A 16,099-nucleotide genomic window follows, 5' to 3' on the forward strand; every position below is an offset into this window, starting at 1 on the left:
CGAATTGTTGTGCCGAGTGGCTGGGGATGACTTCTGCGGGTGTCCAGGGCGATCTCTTGCGAGTCTGTGGATGGGGTTCTATTGTGCCCAAGACAAGGGGATGTTTACAACCCGTCGGGCGTCAGATGATCACCTCGGCCCTGACTCGCTGTGGTACACTCCCCGATGCTTCCGCACTCTGATGTCTGCACATCCAGCCCGATTGCGGCGGACCAAGCCCAAGACAGCAGTTAGAGAGGAGAAAGTTGTGATGGCCGACGTGATATCCAGTGCCAAGTGGGCCCAGATTCCCGTGTGGGTGAGAACCCCTAAGCAGGTCAAGATAGCGGCACAAACTGCACCACACCCTTCCCCGCCCAAAAAGTTTCCATGCTATATTTGGGATCTCTGAGAGGCCATTCCCGAGCCAGAATTGGGTGGAATGTCCGGGCCAAGAGACAGGCATGATCACATACGAATCGAACAATTCGGTAGAACTTGGGGATTCGTGTGACGAAAGCAAGCGCTTGCAGAATGCACGCTATAGGCCAGTTGGCCAGTGATATTCTGCCTTAGCTTCAGTTGCCGCTGACCACTCACCAGTCTTTTTTCGATCCAATTGTCGGACACTCCCAGATGGGCTTTGCCAAATTTCAAGGTCCTCGAGGCGTTGCTCCACCTCGTTCACCACTATCTTGCCATGTGGACGGCCATGGATTATTAGGTCTAAAGGAACATGCTTCGTCAGATTGAATACGGATTGGTTTTTTTTTAACTCGCAAATGGGAGTTTGTGAACGAACTCAGCGGAATCCCCATCGCAACCACAATCGTAACACATGGGCGAAGCAGGAAGCAGTGAAAAACCCCGCGGTTGATAGAACCCAAGCCAAGCAGGAATGCCTCACAATCTTATGATCTTTTGTATCTCAACTATACCCCGCCAAGATCCTTGCGCTAACTATAGTTCTAAAAAAAGGCCATGGCCAAGCGAGTCTAGAGAAAGTGACGAGAGCTCTAGAGCCTTTGGATAAGAGAAGACGGTGTAGGAATAGGTTCCCACCAGCCAACCCCGGAATTTTTACGAAGTTTTTAGGACTACCAACGAACACCTATCACATCAGAGGAGCGACCATTGCGCTTGTAGAGGGTGATGAGGATCCAAAAAGCACGGACGTAGGGTGTTTGTCTATTGGGCAAGCCAGGTCGAGTTTGTTTTCGGGCTCTCGGTTGTTGTGGCCCGCTGGAAGCGATGTAATTAATTATAGATCGGCCCCCCCTCCCTTTCTCACATCCCTGTAACGAAAACCACATCGCTGGGAATCTTTGAACCTCCCTCCAGCCTTTGGTTTTGTCCTTATCCATCAATGTCACTGCATGCCAACCCTGCCCGGAACTGTCTTGCAGGTGCATCTTTTCGAATGAGCGTTTAGTTTCACCTTGCGCGCTCGAAACATCAACCTCTTTGAGTTTGTACAACGACGCCAGTTCTTGCCCTGCCAGAAATCGGCCTGTGAGGATTCTCAAACGATCGTATTGTATCTATTTAACTTGAAAGACCAACCTCAAGCCCGTGGTCCTTTACCAAACGCCCGCTGTGACACCTGGGCCAACTTTGGCCTGGAATCAGTCCCGCGATCGGCGGGGTGGTTCGTGATCGAGAATACAAGCTCATGGAGAGGAAAAGACGGCGACGACAACATTTCTCGCATATCAAGCAACTCAACTGATACCTGACCCCGGAGCCTCTCTTACGAGAAGACCTGTGATCCCTCACGGATCTAGGGTTCCCCCTCAAAAGTTCGGGTTGCTGGCCAACCTTTGCTCGTCGTTCCTTTAATCAAAGCTCTGCAAAGACAGTCGTCGCTGGTCGACGTCATTAATCTTCAAGACGACAATATGGTCGCAAGTAATGAATCCTGGCTCAAACGAGCTGATCTGACCCCGACAAAATTGATGTTCTACGCCGGCTTTTGGGCGACTCATATCGGCATTTTTGCTCTTGGATGGTATGAGAGAAATCCCTCAGATAGTTGCTGCTACAACCACTGACCTTCGAATAGGTATCTCCAAGCAATAAATACCAAACTAGCCGGGTTGAACGTGCTCCAATACTCGGTCTGGATCTCCAGAGGTGCAGGTCTTGTCCTGTCTGTAGACGCAACTCTGATCCTCTTTCCAATGTGCCGGAATGTTCTTCGGTGGCTTCGACCTCAGATCAGATGGCTACCACTTGACGAGTCTGCATGGTTTCATCGCCAAATAGCCTATGCTCTCGTGGTCTTTTCGGCGGTGCACACGGGTGCGCATTATGTCAAGTAGGTCGTCTGGAATCCGTAGCCGAACATGTCAAAGGAACTTGCTGATTGGTCTACAGCTTCTACAACGTCGAAAAGAATCAAATCCGCCCAGAGTTGGCTGTACAGATTCACTACACCCAAGCTGGGGGAATCACAGGCCATGTCATGCTTTTGTGCATGTTGTTGATGTATACGACAGCCCATCACCGCATTAGACAACAGTCATATGAAACCTTCTGGTACACGCACCACCTTTTTGTACCATTCTTGTTGGCTCTGTATAGCCATGCAACGGGCTGCTTTGTTCGAGACACTGTAGAGCCATATTCTCCATTCGCAGGAAAAGAATTCTGGGGCCATTGTCTCGGCTATGAAGGATGGCGATGGGAGCTTGTCGCAGCCGCCTTGTATCTCTCTGAGCGGCTGTATCGTGAGATTCGATCTCGTCGGGAGACCGAGATCACAAAAGTGATCCGTCATCCTTATGGTATGTTGATCTGGTCCCTTGTCATGTCGAGAACAACGTATGCTGACAATGCGAATAGATGCCATGGAGATCCAATTCTGCAAACCCAGCATGAAGTACAAACCCGGTCAATGGCTCTTTCTCCAAGTGCCCGACGTCTCCAGCAACCAGTGGCACCCATTCACAATCACTTCCTGTCCATTCGATCCGTACATTAGTGTTCACGTTCGTCAAGTTGGCGATTTCACTCGTGCCCTCGGAGACGCTCTTGGATGCGGTCCCGCGCAGGCAAAAGACCTCGAAGGCCTCGATCCTCTGGGGATGTACGAAGTCGCCTTGCAAAATGGGCAATCGATGCCTAAGCTACGCATTGATGGCCCCTACGGTGCCCCAGCAGAAGATGTCTTTGAGAACGAAGTTGCCGTACTCATCGGAACTGGCATTGGTGTCACGCCGTGGGCTTCCATCTTGAAGAATATCTGGCATTTACGTTCCAGCCCGGACCCTCCCCGTCGTCTCAAGCGTGTTGAATTTATCTGGATTTGCAAAGATACCACTTCCTTTGAATGGTTCCAGGCTCTGCTCTCTTCCCTAGAAGCCCAGTCTGCCAATACGGCCGCTTACCATGGTAGCACCGAGTTCTTGCGCATTCATACCTATCTCACTCAGCGACTTGACGACGACACTGCCGCGAATATCTACCTGAATACCGTCGGTCAAGCTTTAGACCCCCTTACCGAATTGAAGGCTCAAACGAATTTTGGCCGTCCGGACTTCAAGCGCCTTTTCACTGCTATGCGTCTCGGTTTGCTAAACCAGACTTACCTCCAAGGTCTTCAAACGGCTTCTACCACGGAGGTTGGTGTGTACTTCTGTGGACCGAATACAGCGGCTCGACAGATTAATGATGCAGCCAAGTATGCCTCGACCAAGGCGGTTCGTTTCAAGTTCTGGAAGGAGCACTTTTAGTCCCAACGACTTTACACGAATTTTTCCTCGGCGATGCGTTGTATTCCCATCGCGTATGAAGTTATGAGTTACGGATCTCTCTGTTTGCGGTCTTTCTTCATTTAGTTGATTGAGCCTGCTTATACTGGACTACACATACGGCGGAATGGTCTGATGCCTTGTACTATATAGTTTATGATGATTGCACATTTTTTTGAATTTAATATCCACGGGGTGAATTGATTGCTATTAATGGACAAACGTAGAAACGCCGTCCGATGAACTCTGAGAGTTCACACCCTCATCTCTCTCATCCTCCTCACCCCATTTCAACTCCCTCCATCTGCGCTCCCAGGGCGTTCAGCCAAGCATCGGCCTGGGCCTGAGCGGCCGCCCTCTGGACGGTCACTTCTCTCAGCTCCTCCTCGATTTTCACGTGGATTCGAGCTTGCTTTTCTTCGAGCGAGTCGTAAAGCCCACGGAATTCGCTGAAGGTAATGCCGTCCTCGTGACAACCCAGACGCTCAAAGGCAAGCATCACCAACTCCTTCGACCAGGGACAGGCAACGATGGCACGTAACAAGACGGACTTCGCCGCCTTGATGTCCTGAGCCCGGTCAAGTTCAAACAAGAAGTAGAGTTTCCAGATGGTGATGTTTGACCGAGCGGTATAATCGCCAAGGTCTGTAGGGGCCGCATCTCTGTCCGCGTGCTCGCCGAGGGATGTTTCGAATGCCGCCCGCACAGTGTGCAAATTCCCTCCCGCGAACGTCGGGCGACAAAAATTCACGTAGAGATTGAACAAGTGGAGGGTCACTGGTATCTTCTGAACGACAATGGGTGACACGCTAGATTGGGGATCCAGCCTGTAGCGGCCCCGCAGCTCGTGTTGTTCAAAATCCGGTGGAGGACGAATTCGATCAAGAAATGAACAACGTGACTGATTCCACATATGGAGGGCCCTGAACATGGTGTTCAGGGGGAACAGTTTCACGCTCTCCTCCCAAAGGATTTGCACCCGGCGGGGCTGGAATTGTCCCCTCTGAGATACGTGGAAATAGATGAGCCTGGCTCGTGCCTGGTGGAGGAGTTCGGAGGTAAACGCCTTGAAAGTCTCCTCCTCATCTGATAGGTGTCCCAAGTTCAATACTCCGGAAACGTAAACATCAAGGGCCGTATCCAGTGACTTCGCTGAGATGTATTGAAGGAGGGCAAGGCAGTCAATGTAGGCCACATACACGTGAGGCATCTTCTCGGCAAGTGCTCGCTCCCAAAACCGACGCAAAATCTGTGCAAGTGGTTAGAGCCTTGACTTGATCCTCAAAAGCAAGGGGTCTTACCTTCTGAAGCCTGAGATCATCGAAAGGGCTATACTCCTTCTGTTCAGTAGCAGCATGGAATGCTTTCAAGTCAACCTTGCCTAGAAGCATGGTATGGAGCAGGTGGGAAGTTCTTGAGATGTCACCCTGCCGAAGCATTTCCCAAGCCCACGTGTTCCAAAGAGGTCCGCAGTTCAAGTTGTCATTGATAACCTGGGACCAGACTTGGTAAGCGAAATCTTGCGCACCCAAGCGGCACTGCATCAAAGCAAAGGCATTGTAAAGCTTGAAACTGGAACGACGGCTGTTCAACAAGCTTTTGGCGAATTTGGTTGCTGCTCGACGATCGCAAGCGAATGCCACTGCTAGAGCATACTCGGCCAAATCATCATCTTGGTGAAAACGCTCAGCCAAAGATTGTAGGGTCCGTCGCACCCAATCTGTGTCAAGAGTGTGTGATTGGCCAGAGAGGGCCGTGCTCCACGATTGAAGAGAATAAAACCAATTTTCTGGAGCGAACAATGTCTCTGGCGTGTGCAAGAAGCTCGTGACTGGGAATGAGAACGGCGGAAAGGTCGTTTGTGAGGCGTCAATTCCCGGCGGGAGCGATTCGGAGAGATAGCCTTTAATCGTGTCCAGGGATTCATTTCGCAGAAAATTGTCGCCGTCCCAAAGCCGAGTTGTCTGAGCATTTCCCTCTCTCGTCAGATGCGGTAGGTGGCAGAAGTACAAGAAGGCATTGACGATATCGTCAGGTACAGGCGCGTGCCAAAATGAGGGCAGGATGTGAAGGAGGTCTGATGTGAGAACTACCGAATAAGCAGTATCCACATTGACTCCATGAATGTCCAAACTTCGGGCTGGCATCTTGAGGTTTTGGATAAAGTTTCGCTCAGAACTTGTCCAAGATGAGACAAGGGACGAAACGTCGACATGGGCACTAAGCGGACGAGTGACAGGGTCAACCTTGTGATTCTTATCGCTTCGCCAGCCATGTCCCTTAAGCTCGCCCAAACGTGCAACCTCGGAATCCCAGAATTCACAGAACTGCAGAAGAACTGTGTCGCGTTGTCCCTCAGAGTGAGCGTCCGGTCGAAAACAAGTGAATTCAAGTACAGCCTGCCAAAGACCGACTGCAAGCTCAGTGTAGCCAGCTTCGCGAAGCAAAAGGGTTAGACGCAAGAGCAGATAGCATTGGACTTGAGGATAGCGAGAATCATGAGGACTAGCGTCGATGCGCTTCATGTAGTTGACCAACAAGGACTTGCAATCTTCCACGGCAAAGTCTTGGAAATCTGTTTGTCGAAGATTCAGATACTTCAACCAAAGGCTCATGGACTCAGGGTTTTCGCCCAAAGTTTTTTCCCATTCTTCGAAGAACTGCTTTCTGTCCCAGAGATGGCCACCTTCCTGAAGGCGGCCAAGCACCAACAGCTCCTTATGAACACTGTCGCCACAACTCACCAGGGCCTTGTCGTAGAGGGACAGCCTCATATCGGCCACGCTCTTGCATTCGGCAGATGTCAAGTGACGATCATCTTCTCCGGGACCAAGAACTAGAGCAGACTGATTGTCGATGAGCTCAAGCCACGATGCGACGTCCTTCGGGTTACACGCCAAGTTGTGCGATAGCTTGGCATTACGAGCTCGACGCTCCGCATCAAGACTGACTTGATGCTCTTCATTGTTGCTTGCCTGGGCAGTGACAAGTTCCATATCCTTGGGCAGGACATCTTCGGTCTTCGCTTTGCCGAGAATAGAGCGGTAGGCAAAACGCTCATCATCGGAGTCGCTTTCAACGGTATTGACACCAGACGCCTTCTCAATGGGATATTCGAGGAGTATGGTATCGCTCTTCAGCTCCTCGGTGGCGGGAGGGTTGGCATCCTGGCGGAGGCGGTAAAGCTGCGTTGGCTGTTTTACAGGCCCGGACAGCGGCCCAGGAAATTTGTGCTTTTGAGAACCAGCATTTTTGTCTCGTAAAACTATGGTGTCACTTTCCGCGTGTTCTCGATCAATGGCCAAATTCTCGGGTAAGCCCAGCACTTGACCTTCCCCGGCTCGACGGTACAAGGGGATGTCATAACGATGCGCAGTTCCATATTTCAGAACAGACCGATCGCCCTCTGTGTCAATAACATAGAGCTCTTCTGATTTCAAATGGGAAAGGTCAGAAGATGCAGGATTGACAGCTGGGGGATGTCTTTTCTCCTCCTTGCGGCCAGTCTCGTCACGCCATGTGCGATTGTGGTCTGTCTGACGTTCGCGAGAAGCTCGCTGGTCACGCAAGGGGGACTGGGAGCGATTGCGACGCGTGGTATGAGAGCGCTGACTGGGAGACCGGTAGCGGTAGTGTTCTTTGGATCGTCGAGGAGAGCGGGATCGGTGATCATGGCGGCGTTGTTTTCCAGCCGCGCGATCAGCTTCCGAAGTGGCCAGAGGAGCCTTGAAACTGGAGAATTTGGGGACAGCCTTTTTGTCCTGGGTTAAGTATTAGCACCTGCAGATTCAGCCTTGAAGGAGTTGCTGGACTCACCTGCGAACCCGACGTGTCCATCGTCGTGGGATCCGCCATCTTCTTATCGTGCAGGTGGAGTTATCAGATAGATCGGATAAATTATGATCCGAAAGGGAAGGCGGTCAAGAGATTTCGGAGAAAGGAAAATCCGAAGGTAAGAGGGGATGATCGGAAAGGAAATATTCCGGCAGTACGGGCGGTGAAGTTGGACATTTCCTGCCGAAACAAAACCTTCACGGGAAAGGCGGTGAGACCGAGTGCTGGTATGATAGAAGATCCAACCGTCGGAGAAATAATGTTCCAGTTAAGGAAGGCGGTAACAGCAGCCCCGACAGAAAAAAAAGTTGATGGTTAAGAGCCCGACAAGAACTTGTGTGTGCCCACTTGGGAAGCAGTCAACACATTCAATCCATTTAGAGATGGCTCACGGTGGTCTGTAGTGGAAATTTGCAGATCACATTCACTTTCCCACCATGGCCTCCTCTCTCGCGGCGCAGCTGTCGCAAATTGCGGCCAAGTCATCCCACGAGCTTGACCTTAAGAAGCAACGGGTCACCCATTCACAGTCATTAATTTTTGACCGGAAGGTCGCCTCTACGCAAGACTTCGATACTATCTATGACATATGTTATGATGGATTCCGGGAGCTTTGTTCCCTAGATGCTCGGTTTGAGGAGTTCGGGCGATCCATCTTCAGCGAGCAGAGCAAGGCCGAAGATCGAACTCAACTGAGCAGCTCACAAAACAAGGAGTTGGATGCTGTGATTGAGTCCTTCCTCGCTCTTGTTGGGGGGCGCCTGCAGTTGAGTCCCGCAGTTAAAGCTGTGGACTGGCTGGTCAGACGATTCAGGTATGAGCCCTGTACTATGAGCTTAACCATGCAGCTAACCACCACACCAGGGTTCATGAATATAACACGTCTTGCATTCTACTGACATTCCTTCCTTATCACACGACTCCCCTCTTCCTCAACCTACTCTTGATCCTGCCCAATGACCTGACTCCGACATTCAAAGTCCTCTACCCATATAAGACTGGCCTCATCAATCCGCCGCGGCATCCCATTGTGCACAGTGCCACCACAAACAAAGCATTCTTCGCAGCGCTGAACGAATATGTCCTCAAAGCCTGTCAGCAACAGTCCCAGAGCCATGCATTGCTTTCCTTCTGGGCTGGTATCATCACGGAGGCTGTGGCAGGCATGCTGGATAGCGCTCGTTCTGGTCGGAGAGAAGCTGAGAAGCAAAAACATGAGGATATCCTGATTCGTGTTCTGCCCCTTTTGAGTCGGGCTTTCGCAATGAGGAAGGTCTCTGAGCTGATCGTCAGCTGCTATATGATCTCTGTTGTGCTTGCCCAAAAGGCCTCCCTCACTGATGATGTCCTGGATGGTTTGATGGAGAGTGTGGTCACCTCTTGGACAGAAGACACCCTCGGCTCCGGTCTGATCTGTCTTTCAGTTTTGGCACAACAGAAATCGTCTGCCAATCTTCCCAGGAAGGTTTTCAAGTCTATCATACGGTTAGAGCACCCAGTGAAGCAATTGTCCGAGGTTACAACTCAGTATCAGACTTCCAAGCTTTTACTCGGCCTTGTTGCAGGGTGCGTCAGCAATCTTGATAAGCATAAGGATAATGCCCGTCTCTCCCTTCTCTCGTCCATTTTCGAGAACACGGTGCTGCAAGGCGATGATATCCAAGCAGCCATGGCGCTCGTCCTGAAGGCTGCAAGTGACTCGGATGAGGCCCGTGGAATGTCTCTGGATGTTCAGACTTATCTTGCTGAACTTGTTCAGGGATTCAGTCGGTCCAGCTCTCTGCAACCGATTTTCCAGAAGACTTTGGCCGAGACATCTCTTAACATCCCTGCTCTTGAGCACAATCTCCAAACTGTGGTTGAGGCACCTGCACTTCCCCCGGTTATTGAAGATGTGGATATGAAAGACGTGGATGAGGAGGATCTGGACAACTTCACACCAGCCTTTGAATCCTTGACCAACGAGCCCCTGTTCCCAACATCTTTCCTCAGCAAGCAGTCCATCCCTGAGTTCGAGAACCTGGTGCAGGTGTTCGCACTGGCCGGTGATTCAGAGGTTCGAATCGAACAATTCACCAGCCTGCCGATTTTGGGCAAGAACAACGTTTCAAACAGCCCGCAATTCATCTCATTCTTCATTCGTGTCCTTTCCGGACCCTTCCCCATTGGCACCAAGGTTGCTGCATTGAACATCCTTTCCTCGGTGTTGGTGTCGACATCGGGTGAAATAGATCCTCAAGCACTGCTGCCCTTCCTGATCGTTGGCCTCACAGACCCGTCGGAACGCATCCGTCGCGAAACTGCTGGAGTTCTAGCCATCCTCGGCTCTTTGTACAAGAGCAACAAAAAGCTCGATGCGATCAAACCCTGGGCTTCTGATGCTATCTACGGAAAGGGCAAGGGATCTACTGGCATTCAGTGGCTATCTTCGGCCGATGTATACAAAGTTCTGGAGCACGCGATTCTACCCGCGCTTGAGGAGTATATTCTTGATCCCAATCACATCAGCAAAGTGATTGACGCTACGATAAGAGGGGCTGTGCTCTCAGAGAATTCAGGTGCCCAGGAGCTGAAGAAATCTCTCCGATCAAGTCTGTTCACTTTCCTCTGCTCGCATGTTATCAACATGCCGGTATTTTCTCCCAAGTTCACTTTGCTGCGCATTCTCAACAATGTCAAAAAGGTTTCAGGTACTACTCGCACTAAGGAGCTTCTTCCTCTGCTCGAGTATTGGCGTGATCTCAGCCAAACCGAGGTGGATGACCTCTGTGCCAAGGAGCGCTTGTCAACCGCTAACAGCGAAGGCCTAGTCGTCGCTATTGTTGCTTCTAAGGACGAGGACGCATTCGAAACCCTTCTGTCCAGCATTGCCCATCGTGTCAAATCTCCCAGAACTTCCTTCGTAGTGGCCGTCTTTGATCGAATCAAGGATATCTGGCCCAAGGCTCTGGAAGAACGTCAATTGGTCGCAGCTCAAAAGCTACTGGATATTTCCCTTGGTTTGTCCACTGGGGAGACGTCCCTGGCCGACTATTGCCGTGATGTTTTGCACAGTGTTGAGCTGTCTGGGCCTGTTCTGGTCAACTTTGTCAAGAAGATTCCCGTTTCTCTAACTGACATCGAATCGCTGGGACCTGCCCCGAAGCGACGACGAACAAGCCAAAACAACATGGTTGCTATGACTGTCAAGGATGAGGCGGAGCTGAGCAAGCTCATGGACAAGATGACTTTCATCCTTGAAATTATCGATAGCTCGAATCCCGGCTCTCACCCTGAGCTGGCAGACGGTCTCTTCCAGACACTTGCTGCCCTCCACCACTTCAAGTCCCAGATTCAGTCCGGTATGAGCTATCTCCTGAGTTTGACTCTGGGAAGTCTTTTGGCTATTGTAAACAATTCCAAGGGATCCCCCAAGCCCCTATTCGATACTTCGGTTATTCGCGCGGATCTGGTCGTGGATTGTGTGCGGACGACCGACAGCCCCCAGGTTCAGAATGCTGCTCTTCTGCTCGTGGCTGGACTCTCTGTCATTGCTCCAGAGCTTGTCCTCCACAGTGTGATGCCTATCTTCACGTTTATGGGATCTAGCGTTCTCCGAAAGGACGATGACTATTCAGTTGCTGTCATCGATCAGACTATCGATCAGGTTGTTCCAGCACTTATCCAATCTCTCCGCAATCAGAAGCGCGATATTGTTTCGGGAACTTCTGAGCTGCTCCTCAGCTTTACTGCTGCCTTTGAGCATATTCCCTCACACCGTCGTCTTCGCCTCTTCCATGCCTTGATCACCAAGCTTGGCACTCAAGACTTCCTGTTCGCCGTTCTCGCCATGTTGGCCAACCGATATGCTACCGATAAGGATGTTCTTACCTTGATGACAGGCGTGGCCTCAGACACCACTCCTGTTGTGGAGCTGACCACTTACAGCAAGTATCTGAATCTTGTCATCGACGCCTTGAAGCCCAAGCCAGGAATCTCCAAGGTTCTCCTTGGCATTGGTAGCGATGACGGTCGCGACCCCCAGAAGGTTGCGGTGGATCTGCTTCGCGATCTCGCTCACTTGCTCAAACACTCGTCTCTCAAGGCCAAATTGGAAGCTGCGTTCGAGATTGAGAACGAGGTTGCCGATCAAGTCCGCGCTTGCTTCTCTCGGGTATTGGAACAGGTTCTGGGCATTGGTGAGTCTGTGCAGAGCATGAAGCCTGTTAGCCAGGCCTGTGGTGACGTTTTGGGATCGCTGTTCGGTACACTGTCTCTTGTCGACTTCCTGGATACCATCGAGGTTCTGCTTGAAGGACCCAATGATGATCTTCGACGCAAGGTGCTTCGGTTGCTGGAGAACCGTCTCCGTCAAACCCCTGAACGGGATAGCCAGTCTCAGATTCGTGTGCTCGACTTCCTGCCTACCTTGGTCGCCATTGTTCAATCATCTCCAGATTCGCTTCTCAAACATGCTGCTGTTGCCTGCATTGATCGCATCACTGAGAAGTATGGCCGTAAGGACCCCGCAAGGGTTATCCCTGCTGCCCAGGTTGTTGCCAGTGCCTCCTGCCTTGGCCACGATGATGAGCGTATCCGCATCATAGGTGTCCTGTGCCTCGCCTCCATGGCTGAAGTCCTGGGTCAAGCTATGATTCCGGCTCTTCCCGACGCGATGAGCCGGTCTCTGGAGTTGCTGGAGCTGAGCCTAATCCCCGACAAGGAGAACTCGCGCCTCCATGATGCCGTCTTCTCCCTCTTCTCCGCTCTGCTTGTCAACCTACCATTCATGATCTCGGCTGGTCATCTCGACAAGATTCTGCGGCTTGCATTTAAGTCTACCGAGGCAGATCTTGCGGAAAGCTCTGACGAGAGCCGCTTGGAAACTCTTCGCCTAATGGCCTCCCGCAAGATGGACCTCGCCACTACACTTGGTGCTATTGATCGCAACTGGCACCATGCTGTTGAGACCGGCCCCGCTGCTGTCAACGAGACCCTGGTGGTCCTCGCACTTGCTGTTGAGAAGAACCCCAAGTCGGCGGTCGTCAAGAACGTCAATGTCTTGTCGAAGATCCTCTTTAACGCTTTCGATCTGCGCCGGGAGCAGACCAGTCTTGGTGACGCAAGTGACTTTGACTCCTCCGATCTTGACGAAGCTGAGAGTGCCTTGAACGATATCACCATCAAGATGATCTACAAGCTCAATGACAGTACCTTCCGCCCGCTCTTCATCAAGTTTGTTGAATGGGCCACCACTGGTGTCTCCAAGAAGGACGAGCAAGGCCAGGTTTCGCGACTCACCACTTTCTACACCTTCCTCCAAGTGTTCTTCGGCACCCTCCAGTCCATCGTCACTGGATATTCCAACTACATTCTGGAGAATGTCGTCGAGATTTTGGGCAAGGTTGGCCCCGCCAAGACGACCAAGGCCCTTTGGCTTGCCGCTCTGCGTACACTTCGCAACTCGTTTGAACACGACCAAGATGGTATGTACTTTGGCTTCTAGCCTCTAGACTTTGCTAATGCGTTTTCACAGAATTCTGGCAATCTCCCTCGCACCTGGCCAGCATCTCCGGACCTCTCGTTTCCCAGCTTGCCCATGCTACCACCTCCAAGACTGCTGCACTTGTTGCTGAAGAAGTCGTCCCCGCCATTACCGAGCTGGCTGTTGCTGCCGATTCCACCGATAACTACAAGGAGCTCAACATGGCTCTGATGAAGTACCTTCGTCCTTCGACGGCTCCCAATGCGAAATCTGCGGGAGGTGATAACCCCTTCACCCGCCTTGCTGCCCTCAAGGCTGAGCAGGCCCTTACTGAGCAGCTTGGGGAGGAATGGCTCTCTCTGCTTCCTGAGATGTTGCCGTATATCAGCGAGCTGATGGAGGACGAGGATGAAAGTGTCGAGAAGGAAGTCCGGAAATGGGTGAAGCAAATCGAGGGCGTCCTTGGTGAGCGTCTTGATGATATGTTAACCTAGGGTTGTTCTTTGGTGACCCTTGTACAAAGATCCGCATTTGTTTGGCGTTTGTAAAGTAGACCACTCTGGATGGCGTCCAGGCATTTGTTGTCTGCATAAAAGAATTCCATTTATTTACAGTTCATTTGAGTTCCACGAGCGCCCCGTAACTCGCTCGCTTCCTTTATTCCATTCAGTGCCCCCCCTCAAAAGCAGAAATCAGTTCTCTGGGACTGGATGATCCTCGGCGGCAACTCCAGCGTTCCACCGATATTTAAAAGCCGGATGATCAGCCCTTGGGCCCGTCTGGCCAGGCGTTGAATACAAGTTCTCGCGATAAGTTCCCTTCGGCACCGCGTAATCGTCCCAGAAGAGTCCTCGGCGACGCAGTTCGGGAATAAGTAGTTCAATGATATCCTTGAACGAACCAGGCTTAACGGCGTACGCCTATGTCGAGACAAGTTAGAAGCGCCATGGCTTGAGAAGCTTTCAAGATTGGATTGATCTTTCTCTCACCAGGTTGAACCCATCGACATCGGCTTCTTGCACCCATCGTTCCATGCTGTCAGCAACTTGTGCAGCTGTGCCCACGGGGGTAGCCCCAAGGCCACCGACGGTGATGTGCTGGCCGACTGTTGTCTTGGTCCATTTGGCGACTTCCGGAGTAGCCCTGGACCAGCCCTCCACGGCAGACCTGTTTGACTCGATTAACTAGAGGTCATTCAATTCGAATGTGGTGCCCACCAACCTAATGGCGTTGCTCTCGACATGACGCAGCTCTTCATCATCGCCATACTTATCCAGATCAATACCAGTCCAGCCACCGAATAGAGCAAGCGCACCATCAATCGAGCCCAAGCTGCGGTAATACTTGAACTTCTCCACGGCTTCCTCCTCTGTACGACCAAGGACCGGGCACAGCAAAGCCAGGAACTTGATACTCTGTGGGTCTCGACCGAATTGGGTCTTCGCAAGCTGGCGAATTTCAGCAACGTTCTTGGCCACCACGGCCGGACTATGACCAGCCACAAAGATTGCCTCGGCATGTTGGGCTGCAAAGGTCTTTCCGGCCTTCGATGTACCGGCCTGGAGGATGACCGGAGTACGCTGAGGGCTGGGCTGGCAGATATGAGGACCTGGCACATTATAATATTTTCCAATGTGGTTGATTTCTCGCACAAGGGCTGGGTCTGTGTATATGCCGCGCTCGCGATCAAGAACGACGGCATCCTGGCGCCAGGAGGACTCCCAAAGCTTGTATGTAACTTTGACATATTCTTCTGCCAGGGCATATCTATCATCGTGCTGTGTCATTGTTAGCCTTCACTCAGATGGTCATTACATTTAAACATTCTTGAATCCAGGTGACTAACATGAGGCTGCTCTGCCTGGCCTAGGTTTCGGGCGGCAGAGTCAAGATAACCTGTCACAACCTAAAGGTCTCGGTCAGCTGTTTTTATCACTCTAGCTTTTTCATCTTGGAGGCTTACATTCCATCCCAGGCTAATCATTGAACAATTAGCCGATTTTCAGCAAAGCAAAAGTTTACCTTGAAAATTGTTATACATACCGTCCTTTTGTGAGGTGATCCACGGTTGAAAGTCGCCTCGCCAGATGATATGGCGGCTCGTAGGTGGTCGTCACCGTTACTCCAAAGCCAATGTTTTTGGTAGCTGCCGCCATAGCTGGGAAGACAGCCAGGGGCTCATTGACTGGCCATTGTGCGCCCGAGATAATTGCAGGATCGAGATTGCGTGGTCCCTTATAAACGTCGTACCCGCCTGGATCCAGCATATTGTAAGACTTTTATTCAATGCTCGTACGATGTGAACAAATAAACGTACCCAGTACATCCGCGATGAAGATACCGTGGAATTTTGCCGACTCGAGCAACTGCGCCAACTCAACCCAGTGGTCAATATCATTGAAACGATGCGATTCATCCTCAGGGTGGCGCCAAAGGCCTGGCGACTGGTGTCCGCTGCCTAAATTCCAGTTAGAGACCCCCGGGGTCGAGCGATAAGCATATAATGGCACCCACGACTTACACATCTCCACAAAGGCATTGAGGATGAGTGACTTGCGGGGTCTGAAAGACCCCGCGGCATTAGTGCTCTCGGTCATTCTTGCTTAAGGCCAGTTGACTTAAAGATAATGCGATACAATCTGCTTGAGCTTCTTTACCCGTGGCGAAATTCTGGGCAATACGCTATAGACTTTTGAAGGAAAAGAACAGATTCTACCAGAACGACCTAATTGGAGGGGTAGCATACAATTTGTATGCGAAGGATCAAGGAGCACACCATCCCCGCGTACGTCACTTGTAATTCTTTTGCGGTCCCAGCTTCATTGCTTCTCGCTGATCTCAAGAGTTGCGCATAGCATCAAAGTGGGCCGAGATGGCGCGATGCGGGAGATCCTGAACGGCCCTGGAGCTAAGCAGAACGTAACTGGCTCAACCTAGAGCAGGCGTGGTCTCATGCACGAGTTAGATCGCCGTATTCAATTATTAGTATCATTCTTGGCATTTGGGCTCTCCTTGATCTCTCGGGCGAGAGATGTACTCTCCCTAAGTCGGGTCGAAAGCACACCGCGAA

The 16,099-nt window shown here is 51.4% G+C and overlaps 4 protein-coding genes across 4 annotated transcripts; 2 read left to right on the forward strand and 2 right to left on the reverse strand.

The window, feature by feature from the left end:
- Positions 1-1,877: 1,877 nt before the first annotated feature.
- Positions 1,878-3,713, forward strand: N7458_005707 (putative NADPH oxidase (NoxA); the record flags this gene model as incomplete). Its single annotated transcript, XM_056909089.1, has 4 exons — positions 1,878-1,987; positions 2,042-2,296; positions 2,356-2,765; positions 2,824-3,713. The coding sequence occupies 4 exons, from the start codon at positions 1,878-1,880 to the stop codon at positions 3,711-3,713; spliced, it is 1,665 nt and encodes a 554-aa protein (XP_056767707.1).
- A 298-nt stretch (positions 3,714-4,011) lies between these two features.
- Positions 4,012-7,586, reverse strand: N7458_005708 (uncharacterized protein; the record flags this gene model as incomplete). The annotated part of the gene is made up of 3 exons (XM_056909090.1): positions 4,012-4,980; positions 5,033-7,492; positions 7,548-7,586. 3 exons carry the CDS (start codon positions 7,584-7,586, stop codon positions 4,012-4,014), a joined length of 3,468 nt encoding a protein of 1,155 aa, XP_056767708.1.
- A 416-nt stretch (positions 7,587-8,002) lies between these two features.
- utp10 (snoRNA-binding rRNA-processing protein UTP10) lies at positions 8,003-13,523 on the forward strand (the record flags this gene model as incomplete). The annotated part of the gene is made up of 3 exons (XM_056909091.1): positions 8,003-8,379; positions 8,430-13,030; positions 13,081-13,523. 3 exons carry the CDS (start codon positions 8,003-8,005, stop codon positions 13,521-13,523), a joined length of 5,421 nt encoding a protein of 1,806 aa, XP_056767709.1.
- A 198-nt stretch (positions 13,524-13,721) lies between these two features.
- On the reverse strand, positions 13,722-15,626 carry N7458_005710 (LLM class flavin-dependent oxidoreductase; the record flags this gene model as incomplete). The annotated part of the gene is made up of 8 exons (XM_056909092.1): positions 13,722-13,949; positions 14,019-14,196; positions 14,251-14,807; positions 14,876-14,935; positions 14,993-15,005; positions 15,073-15,283; positions 15,347-15,487; positions 15,551-15,626. The coding sequence occupies 8 exons, from the start codon at positions 15,624-15,626 to the stop codon at positions 13,722-13,724; spliced, it is 1,464 nt and encodes a 487-aa protein (XP_056767710.1).
- Positions 15,627-16,099: the final 473 nt, after the last annotated feature.

The sequence above is a fragment of the Penicillium daleae genome (genome assembly GCF_028827525.1).
Source record: "Penicillium daleae strain IBT 16125 chromosome Unknown utg000005l_segment0_segment0, whole genome shotgun sequence".
NCBI classification, from domain to species: domain Eukaryota; kingdom Fungi; phylum Ascomycota; class Eurotiomycetes; order Eurotiales; family Aspergillaceae; genus Penicillium; species Penicillium daleae.